Source organism: Tribolium madens, unplaced genomic scaffold (genome assembly GCF_015345945.1).
Source record: "Tribolium madens isolate multiple individuals breed KSU strain unplaced genomic scaffold, Tmad_KSU_1.1 Scaffold_91;HRSCAF=231;Tcas5.2_LG7, whole genome shotgun sequence".
NCBI lineage: Eukaryota > Metazoa > Arthropoda > Insecta > Coleoptera > Tenebrionidae > Tribolium > Tribolium madens.
The window spans coordinates 17658702-17669542 of record NW_025401063.1 but is presented as its reverse complement, the minus strand read 5'-3'; the positions used below and the strand labels follow the sequence as shown (position 1 = coordinate 17669542).

The 10841-nt window shown below is 29.7% G+C and overlaps 4 protein-coding genes across 10 annotated transcripts; 1 reads left to right on the top strand and 3 right to left on the bottom strand.

Annotated features, from left to right (window-relative positions):
- The first annotated feature begins 1362 nt into the window (after window positions 1-1362).
- On the top strand, window positions 1363-7581 carry LOC123011071 (cytochrome P450 6j1-like). Of its 7 annotated transcripts, none has more exons than XM_044408343.1 (4): window positions 1363-1454; window positions 6190-7029; window positions 7078-7323; window positions 7379-7581. In XM_044408343.1, exons 2-4 carry the CDS (start codon window positions 6321-6323, stop codon window positions 7546-7548), a joined length of 1125 nt encoding a protein of 374 aa, XP_044264278.1. In that variant the 5' UTR covers window positions 1363-1454; window positions 6190-6320; the 3' UTR covers window positions 7549-7581. The 7 variants fall into 7 exon arrangements, with proteins under 7 accessions (XP_044264278.1, XP_044264277.1, XP_044264273.1 ...); XM_044408342.1 differs by lacking the exon at window positions 1363-1454 and adding an exon at window positions 3465-3556; XM_044408338.1 differs by lacking the exon at window positions 1363-1454 and adding an exon at window positions 3499-3556 and having other exon boundaries at window positions 6024-7029.
- LOC123011074 (protein C19orf12 homolog) lies at window positions 1595-2344 on the bottom strand. Its single transcript, XM_044408345.1, has 2 exons — window positions 2043-2344; window positions 1595-1931 (listed from the first exon to the last, which is right to left on the bottom strand). Exons 1-2 carry the CDS (start codon window positions 2200-2202, stop codon window positions 1669-1671), a joined length of 423 nt encoding a protein of 140 aa, XP_044264280.1. The 5' UTR covers window positions 2203-2344; the 3' UTR covers window positions 1595-1668.
- Window positions 2190-3454, bottom strand: LOC123011073 (omega-amidase NIT2). Its single transcript, XM_044408344.1, has 3 exons — window positions 3007-3454; window positions 2696-2956; window positions 2190-2645 (listed from the first exon to the last, which is right to left on the bottom strand). Exons 1-3 carry the CDS (start codon window positions 3338-3340, stop codon window positions 2326-2328), a joined length of 915 nt encoding a protein of 304 aa, XP_044264279.1. The 5' UTR covers window positions 3341-3454; the 3' UTR covers window positions 2190-2325.
- Window positions 7544-9956, bottom strand: LOC123011070 (O-acyltransferase like protein-like). Its single transcript, XM_044408336.1, has 11 exons — window positions 9853-9956; window positions 9666-9805; window positions 9394-9614; window positions 9079-9340; window positions 8851-9026; window positions 8635-8806; window positions 8396-8589; window positions 8200-8344; window positions 7978-8149; window positions 7789-7931; window positions 7544-7738 (listed from the first exon to the last, which is right to left on the bottom strand). The coding sequence occupies exons 1-11, from the start codon at window positions 9920-9922 to the stop codon at window positions 7595-7597; spliced, it is 1839 nt and encodes a 612-aa protein (XP_044264271.1). The 5' UTR covers window positions 9923-9956; the 3' UTR covers window positions 7544-7594.
- Window positions 9957-10841: the final 885 nt, after the last annotated feature.

The window sequence follows — 10841 nt, the reverse complement described above, 5'->3', positions numbered from 1 at the left end:
GGCAATTTTTTTGTCACATTAAAAAATTCACTGTAAACTACCTTTTACTGTCATCATGACTGACATTTAACAATTAAACTTTTTTTGTTGTTAAAATTGTTAATTAAACAATTTGACTGTTAGGAAATTTATTAATTAAATAAATTAATTAATTAAAGTAATTAAATCATCGCTTTGATCTGCTGACTACCCGTTATTATGCTACAAATCATTATTTTTTAAAGTAAATAAGTCAAAATGACATAAACATAACAAGAGTATAAAATGAGGTTATTAATTTAAAGGTTGTTTTAGAGTTTACATAATGAAAATGACAATACTGCCCGAAATTTTATTCCGTAACTGTACCAGGGAGATAATTTTTATTATTTATTTTATTAAACGCATTTACTGCTGGCATGTTCGAATTTGATTAAATTTGACAATACGTATTTGAATGAATTTTTGTGAATTCACGGAAATTGAGTGGACGAAATTCACTGTCCATCACTGTACAGTAATGAAAACATTTTGATTTTGTTACTTTATTAATAAATAACATTTTTAAAGCATTTCTTCTTTTATAAATTGCAATACTCAGTAATCATTATGAGATAATTTAACAAATGAAAAATCAGAGATTGTTTGCTAGGCAACTAACCTCACTTTCGGTTTTTGTAACTTTTATCCTGATAACTAGAGGAAAAATAACAACAAATTAAAACAATTTTTTGAACTTATATAAACACGTATTGCTGACATTATTGTTTCGGAAAATCAAAATCAAAAATACATTTCAACTAAAACTTTGAAATTTTAGTTTCAAACGTCAGTCATAATGACAATAAAGCGTGGCTTACATTGACATTTTTTGAACTAACATAAATTTTATGTTCAAAATTTCGTGTCCGCCACTGTATGTTTATTTTTAATAAACGAATCTATTTGTTACTTTTTGTTTATCTCTTATTTATACAAAAATTATAATCACCGTATATTTGAAATAATCGTGGAGCATTACGATTGAGATACGTCTCAATCAATGAATATACGAAAAAAAAATGCAACTATACAGTTGGAGACAAAATACTTTGGTCGTCAATGTCACTTGAGTGACATTAAATTGTAAAGCATGCTTTAGGACTGTTAACCTTATTTTTAGCTACTGTCAATCATAGTTGACAAGTTGTACATATTTTTGATAGGAAAATATAATAGCTGTCATTAATTTGAAATTGTCATTCATTTTAACGTTAAAGCTTGAATTACATTACAGTGTCCGAAAAGTGATGACCAAAGTATTTTGTCTCCAACTGTACAATTCCCTTTTTATCACAGAATCTGTACGGCACTGCTCAAGCTTCCCCACTACACCGAGTACGCATTGGCTCAGCCTATCGATATCCTTCTTGATTTCTCTGAGGTTTAAATAACGGAATTTTTCAAAAATAACAAAATTGTTAATAAAAGAAATGGTGAGTACAATTTTGAATAACACTTTTAAGTTTTTGTGATTTATAATTTATGAGCATAAATCTTAAATTTTATTGTATAAATTGGCGCTTAATTTGAAAAAAATACCCTCAGTACTTGCCAGGAACAATAAAATAAATAACACAAAATTAGTAAAAATATATTTAAGATTGCAAATAATTGACACAAAATAAATAACGATATGACCGACTTCTTTTACTGGACAAATTTAACACCCACATCATTGGTTAAAAATCTTTTTAAAACTTCAATAGCACTATTTCTAAGAACTGCGTTAGTATTGAGCAATGTAATCACAGTAATAACATCTGAGGCATCAATATTTCTAATTACTTCACCCATAGCATCAGCAAGTCTTTGTCTATCTCTTTCGGTCATTTCGTACATAATTACATAGACTGCTGACTTAAATTTCCCATGACCTTTGTAAGCAGCTAACGCTCCACCTGCAGCACTACCTGTAAATATAAACAAAAAAAACCTTATCAGTAAAATAAGTCCGAGATAAAATTTATCAAACTGGGGTCAAAAATTTTCGAAAATAAAATTATTTCAATTGCATAACATACCAACTCCTAGACCTACAGGGCCCCCTAATATTCCTCCCAGAAGAGCCCCTCCAAATGCGTAACAAGCCCCAACAAGCGAATGTCTCACAGTACACTCCAATTGTTCTTGTTCGGCTAAAATTTCACAAACTCTTATAATATCACGTTGTGAGAGCGGCATTTTGCTAAATTATTTTGGGTAAAAGTTATTTTAATCACAGAAAAAATTATCACTTCATTCTTCTTAGGTTAGATATGGCGACCTTTGATCCCACTTTGTGGTTATGTTCTCTTTTATTTATAATTAAATTTTACAAATTGTATCGTAAATATCTGTACGTCTTTGAGTAAAAATCGGTATTTGGGCCCTAACTTTATCACATTCGGTGAAATCCAAATCACTGTATATTATTTCTTCCCCATGTTTGGCTTGTGCAACCACTTTCCCCCACGGATCTGTTACTTGGGAGTGTCCCCAGGCGATGTACCCATGTTCGCCTCTTGCGGGGCTTATTGCAAAGACATAAAGTTGGTTATCTAAAGCCCTTGACCTTTGAAGTAGTTCCCAATGTAGAGGACCAGTAGTCATATTAAAAGCTCCTGGATATACGAGTAATTTACAACCTGCGAAGAATAATTTTATAAATTTGACTGCTATTTTGTGAAAACGAAACCTTTAATGCGATAAAGCTTCGCAAGCTCCTCAAACCTCAAATCGTAACAAATTCCTAAACCTACAGTGACTCCATACATCTCAAAAGTGACCAAATCTCGGCCACTACACAAAATATCAGACTCTTTAAACGTGATCCCCCCAGGAATGTCAATATCAAAAAGGTGCATTTTTCGGAATTTTGCAATCATGTCACCATTGGGGTTCCAAACAGTACATGTGTTGTAAAGCTTATTATCTTCTCTCTCGGGAAAAGTCCCTCCTGTAATAATTAATTATCGTTGACTATGAATTTGATAAGAATTGATCAACCTATGATATAAATGGAGTGTTTTTTGGCCGCCTCGGAAAGCATTTTGCTTGTAGGTCCATCGGGGATGCTTTCGGCATACTCGTCGAAGAATTTTGTCCCATACGGAGAATTGAAACACTCGGGTAGAGCAACTAGCTGAGCCCCGTTTGATTTTGCTTTGTGGATCAGGTTTGAAGCGTTTTCGAGATTCTTCAATCGGTCTTTTCCCACCAAACATTGGACTAGGGCTGCACGAAAACCGTTTTGTAGCATGACGTTGGGGGCCGAGGATAAACAACGAGAGAATTTATTTATGCGTTTTACCGTGATAGCGCAAAATCTGATTGCACACATAACTAAATAATTCTAGTTAAATAATATCATAACCTCATTTTTAAGTCCCATTGCAGACAAAAAATTGGGATAGCGAGGTCATGTATGTGTTGACATTTTAAAAAATGTGATGTCATCTGTCAATTTGACATTTTGAAGGTCAAATTTAACCTTAAAGTCTGTTTCAATTTTGAGAAAGTGTCAAAAATTTTACGTCCAATTTTTTTGTGCGGCATGGTAAATATTGTGACATTGTGAAAATTGTGCTTTTTATTGTTTTTTACACTGATTGTTAGTTAATATTATTGTTGTATCACTATCAAGGGTACACTTTTTTCTTTTCCTTTAAAAATAAGTTGATTGATTTACTCAAAAAATTTTTCATCGTTAGTCGTGTTCCAATTTTTTTTTTAAGTAGGAAACAGTAAAATACTTTATTCTTAAAGCTCATTTATATTTTTGAAAGTAAATAGGTAAGTCAAAATAACAAGAGCAACAAATACAAATAAGGTTATTAATGTAAAAGTTGTTTTAGAGTTTACATTATGAAAATAACAATACTGTCCGAAATTTTAATTCCGCAAATGTGTTATTCTACTTCAAGAAATTCGAGTAAATGATATGTAAGGTTTTTTTTTTAATCTAGCTCAAAAGTATGCATTAAAGTTTGATTGTGAAAAATATACCATCGTACAGTTGGAGACAAAATACTTTGGTCGTCACTTTTCTGACACTTTAATGTAATTCAAGCTTTAACGTTAAAATGAATGACAATTTCAAATTAATGACAGCTATTATATTTTCCTATCAAAAATATGTACATACAACTTGTCAACTATGATTGACAGTGGCTAAAAATAGGTTAACAGTCCTAAAGCATGCTTTACAATTTAATGTATGACGACCAAAATATTTTGTCTCTAACTGTACCTATTTTAAAGTTATCACCGCCAACTGTGACGCCAAATTTAAAAAACTTCCAAATATCCCTCAAATATTTTATTTAAAAAAATTTATTCGCATAAAATAGTTATTATTGTCAAATTTTGTTCACTATAGATATAAAAGTTAACACATGATGTATTTTCTAGCTACTACCCCGACTCTAAAGAAAATTACCATTAAGTAAATAAGTGAAAAAAACCTTCCGTGTTAAAAGTAATAATTGTCATTAATTAAAAATAATAATTGTTCATTATCTAAGTTGAAAATAATATTAATAATCAAAAATTTAATCAACCGAATTGTAAAAATTCTTCAGAACAAATACTATTTGTACAGTTGTGGACAGTATTGTCATTTTTATAATGTAAACTCTAAAACAATCTTTACATTAATAACCCCATTTTTTACTCTTGTCATGTTTATGTCATTTTGACTTACCTATTTACTTTCAAAAATGGCGTCACCGACAGAAAAGTACACTTGAGTGCAAAAAAAACGCAAATTGATATTTTTTATAATGTAATTTGACCTGTTAATAAATGCCAGTTTTTTTACGTTGTCTTTGTCACAATTTACAATTTCATAATTGTCTTCCAAACTTTTTCACACCATGTAAATCTCTGAAAATTTGGAAATTGTGTTTCTGATAATTTGTGTTTTTTTTGCACTCAAGTGTATAATTGTCAAATGTCAGTCACGATGACAGTAAAAACTACCGTGCGATCGAAAAAATTATAAATTAGAGTAGGCGTCGATTAAATTCTACAGTTGGCAATACATTGGCTGGGAATCTGGGCTGGAAATTTTCCACACAAAGTGAAAGTGAAAATGACCATTCACCGTTTTCGTCTTGTACAGCATTTTTGTAATAACTTGCAACAATAAAAATTTTCTGCTCTAAAGTGAACATTATTTCACTCAAAATCAATAAAAGTTTCCATTGACATTTGATGTCAAAAACCAGTATTGCCATCTGAAGGACTTTAATCACCGCCTACTCTAATTTATTTATTTTTTTGATCGCACGGTAGTTTACAGTGAACTTTTTGAAATGACAAAAAATACTGACCGAAATTTTAACTCCGCAACTGTACTATCGGCGTCAAAAAAATTGAAACACCAACATTAATCAAGTAAAAAAAATATTTATTTATTCATTTTTTAAGTAAAAAAACGTATGTATCAAGCACATCCACGTTTTACCAAAAAAGGCTTATTTACTTCAACAGTTTTTTAAAAGTTGAATTTTCTTTTCTATTCTTAAAAAAAAGTGATATTCTTATCGTAAAAGGAGTCAATAAAATGATTTAAAAGTGCGATTATTTGTTTAATATTTATTACATTAATATGTAAGTTTCATCAAATTTGGGTTGCATTTAATTTAAATTTAATTCAGCTCATTAATACTGGTGCCATAAATCAAAAAAAAAAAAAATTATCTTAAAATCAACTTGAGCCTGTTTAAAAGTGAAAATAACGTTTGTAAAAAAATTAAAAAAAATTCTTCAAAAACAGCTGATAACTTAGTATTTATCAAGTGACATGAGCCATGCCCCCACCTGTGGTGCCCACCTGTTACATCACAAACCGAGACAACCCCATATCTTTATCTCTTACTCTCCTATTACAAAAGTGTAACTTAAAGCAAGTAATTGCGTAACACATTACGTAACAGAAATAAACAAACCAATAACAAACCAGCAATGCATGCAATTGACCAATCCTTATTTTTGTCATTATTGGTGAATCCTCACCAAAGTGGTGTGAAATGCCACTGTTATCATCGGATTTAGTGATAAAAATCTGTAAATATTGACACTGTGTGATACTGATACCATGTGAGTTGTGTTTGTGCCAATTATCAAAAGATCCAACAATGGAACAAGACTGGTTCTTCTATTCCATCACTCTTTTCACATTTTCAGTGATTTTCGCTTTTTGTTACATCCGTCACGTGTATACATTTTTCGAAAGAAAGCGAATTCCAAAGGCAGGCTATCCCACTTTTCCTTTCGGACACCTCTACAATGTTCTTTTCGAAAAAGTGCCTATTTTTATGCAATTGTGGAAGTTCTACAATCGATTTAAAAGGAAAAAATGCAAGTTTGGTGGTTTTTACATGTTTCTAAAACCAGCGATAATGATTGTGGATGCGAAACTAATCCAATTATTTTTTACTGATGTTTTTGAAAATGAAGAAAGAAATGATTTGGACACTGAGTTTTGTGAAGAAATGTTATGCAGTGTTTTGAAAAGTGTGCAAAAAGTTTGGCCGGAAGTAGGACAAATTGGCGAAAAGGAAATTAATTTTACACAAATTTTGGGCAAGGAATTTGTCGAATTGTGCATGCAAGAATTTTTTTCGACTCAATTGTACGAAATAAAAAGGCCAAGTATTTTCCCACTTTTCCGAAAATGTGTTTCTTTGACTTACCCACAATTATGCAAGAGTAAGGCATTTCGTAAAAAAATATTGGAAGAAATAGTCAAAAGACGAAAGAAAACCAATTTGAAAGAAGACAATGTTCTGCAAGTGCTTCAGAAAAATGGGTTTTCACCTAGTGATACAGTTGATTTTATCTTAAATCTTGTGGACTATTTGGAAAAATCGAACAATTTAATTCTTTTCACACTGTATGAATTGAGTCTCAACAGGGAGATACAGGATGATTTAAGAGGAGAAATATTACGATTTAGAAAAAATAAAGGCACTTTTACGTACACTGAATTGAAACAGTTGACTTATTTAGAAACAGTTATTTGTGGTAAGTTTTATCAGAAATAATACATATAAACGTTAATATTTTTTCCAGAAACGTTAAGAAAATATCCAATCAAACCTTTTGTAAATAAGATTTGTAAAAACAGTTTTGAACAAAATGATATGAAATTTGATAAAAATCAAACAGTATTTTTATCCATATTTGGGATTCATCACGATGTTGACAATTATATTAATCCTGAATTATTCGATCCTGATCGGTTTTCGGAAGAAAATGAAATGTTTATCGATTCGATCAAATATTTACCATTTGGACACCAAATAAAAAATGATTTTGGTATGTATTTATGACCGAACATGGAAAAATGTTATTAAAATGTTTTTTTTTTCAGATTCTCTTTATGTCAAGTTAATTATGAAATTGGTTCTAATAGAACTCCTTTCAAAATATGAATTTTCATTGGGAAAAAGAGCACCGAAATGTGTTACGTTCGATGAAAACTTTTTTGAAATCAAATCGAAAGAGGACATGTGGTTGAAAATAAAAAAAGTTTGTAATTAATTTCTGTTTATTAAAATTGTATTCGAAATGTAATTTGGCCTGAAAGTTACTTTTTTACCTTTTTATCAGACTCGCTGCTAAATTTAGGAACTAAAATTTTTTGAAGCTCTGACGCTGGCATTTCTACTAGTAAATGCATCAAAAAACCACAAATAAAGGACCAAAACGTGTCCTGAACAAAAGAAACGAACTACAAAAAATGGAAATAGAAATAATTCTTTTCTGAAAAAAAAATTATACCAAAATATAGTCCGAAACTTGTAGTGGCCTTGTTGCCAACGCTGTTCTACAAAAAACAATCCCAAAATGTACAATATAGGTGCTGTAAGTAATATTTCCAAAAAATAAGGCTAGTTTCCATTCACAAAGCGATTTTAAAAAACCTAAAAACTATTGTTTTTTTTATAGAAAAATAATATAAATTTTTACCTCCAATACGTTGGGACATCCCAAAAATCCCAATCCCAATCCCCAAGGCATACATTGGTTTCAAAATCCCCGCCAAAATTGCTGAGGTGACTCGATTAAATTCAAATGAAGAAATGATAATTACTGATAAGGGGAGACCTGTGAATAAAATATACCACAAAAGGACAAAGCACTGAAAATATGGTAAAATAGTGAAATTAAATTTCGTTTTTGAGTTTTTACTTTTTTGCTAAAAATCGGTTTATTTTCTAATCGAAAATAAACAAAACCGAATATTAGTCCTAAAATATAAGTGGCCATGTTTGAGTAAGTTGAGGTATAAGTAGCACTGAATTCGAATGATTGGAAAAGATTGTTTTTTGAATTCCTTAAAAATTGAAAATTACACAAATTACTTATAATTATTCTAGATACTTACTCGGGTGTAATTCTGTAAATAATGTCAAGTTTGTAGATAAACGTGACCATTGATGGAATAAAAATGCTAATTAGTAGAAAAATTGTTAGTATTCGAATTTTCATAAGTCTAAATTTTAAAATAATTATTAGAAGGATTAACGAAATTGCATAAAGTTGGGTATCAGCAGAGAGATACCAATTAGTGAAGTAACACTGAAAAATATTAATTATTTTAATTAATAAATTACTAGTGTTTACCATGTCGTGCTGTTGGTAATGATTGCTCAAAAATAAAAAAATCACCCACCAATTTTTCTGACAACGTTCATATTCCCTATCGGAATAAACATATTTAATGGGTCCATGAAAAGACCCATAAATCCAAACACTGGTACTCAATGATACCATCAACAAAACTGGTGGTATTAACCTAAAACTTTTTCTAAAATTAAGTAAAAAAAAAATTGCAATTACCTCAAATATCGGTTCAAAAATGTGAGACACAAGTACTTGAAAAAATCGTCTCGTTTTGTTTTATCAAAGATTTTAAACGTATTATACGACAAAAGCCAAGCTGATACTAGGAAGAAGGTTTGTACCAAGAAAACAAATAAATTTCTTAAACCATGTCTGAAGAAATTTAGCGAAAACTGAAAATGGTTTTCTGATGAATAAAATTGGTGTTTTTTTTTGATTTTTTACGTCTTCCAGATATTTGGTATCGCCGATGTAACCACCAGCGTAACTACAAAAGGTGTGACAAAAAATAATAAGCACAGTGGTATAAAAACGAATTCCTTGGATACATTTCAATTTTTCACAATTTCTTTGATTGAAATTGCGTTTTATTTTTTCTAAATTGTGGCGTAAAGAGAATAAAATCAGAGATTTGTTCCCTTTGTGTCGTTTTAAATCATATACTGTTGCCACAAGTATCAGTAATAAATAGAGAATTATAAAAATTCTGTAACCAGAAATTAAAATTGTACAAAAAACTGATAGAATTGTACCACTTACAATACGAAAAGATCGAACTTTTTTATTTGGTATTTGTAACTTTGGCAATTTATTTCCACAACTGTTGCTTGTAAACTAACATTTATGTACTTGTTTGTATAAAATTCTGATAGGGTTTTTTTCAAAAATGCGTCATTTTGACCTAGTTTGAGGCCATTTTCGACACAAATTGCATAATAAAGTTCGTCGTGATTGTAAAATCGCTTCGACGTTTTCGTTTGCTAAAATATCCAAAATTATTTACTTGTCTTAAAATTTTAATAAATTATTACCTCAATCAAATTCCAGATTTTTGTTTTGTTATTTATTGGTGATAATTTTATAGTTATCCTGCAAAAAGTTTTATTTTCTTGTATACACTCCTCATAAGAATCGATATGAAATATTGGTGGTAATAATTTATAATCAGAATCTGGAAAAAATCTAACTACAGAAATGGAATAGAAATTTGGAAAATACCTGAAATGTTTATTTCACTTGTGACACTTGAAACAGCACCCAAAATAAATATTATATGTATCACAAACATTTTAAAAAGTGTAAAATGTGAGTTGGATGAAATATAAGTTCTTGATCAGCACTTCTAACACGACAAAAATTTGCCCGAGTTTGCACTATTATTTTAATAGTTATTTACGTGGTACTTCTTCCATTGTTCGATATTAATATTTATTTCACGGTAATTATCTTTTACATGGCATTACAATATGTAAAAAAGGAATAAATAAGAAAAAAACATCGTAGCAAAGTTCTGATTTTACAAGTTTATCATGCTTTTCATAAGAACAATATGTAGAAAATTGAAAATTGAAAACTGATGAGACCGTAAAATTTTAAATCATGTAATTTTTTTAAGTTATTAAAGCTGTATTACCAACCAAATGATATGAAGTCAGGACAATAGGAAATAATACAAAATGTACAGATACATTAAAAAAAAAACGAGAAATGTCAAAAAAATTTAGAGGTTTTTTTTTTCAATTTTTCCATGTTTTATTAAAAATACCAGGAACATGAAAAAAATGTTTAAAAAATTCTATCTGTCAAAAAATTTTGAGATTTATTTTTTGACATTTGACTTTTTTTTAAGTCATGATACTGATGATCTTGTATATGTTTTTTTACAATTATTTACTAAAAGTACAAAAATTTTGACAATAAAAGCCACAAATAACATTAAACAGAATTACAATTTACAGCTTCATTGTTTCCTCTTCTAATAACCTGTAGCAAAAAAATGAAAAGTTATTTTTCCAACAGAAGTAAATAGTCAAAATGCAAAATTTAAACTCTAATAACTTCGAAATTTTTAGAGAATTTTTTTAAAATATTTTTTCCATGTTCCTTGTACCTTACTTTATATGGCATTTTTCTCTGGGGCGCGAGTTCTGGCGCATCCTGTATAAAAAATGAAAATTCCAGTAACCATCAATAAATTATTAAGTATC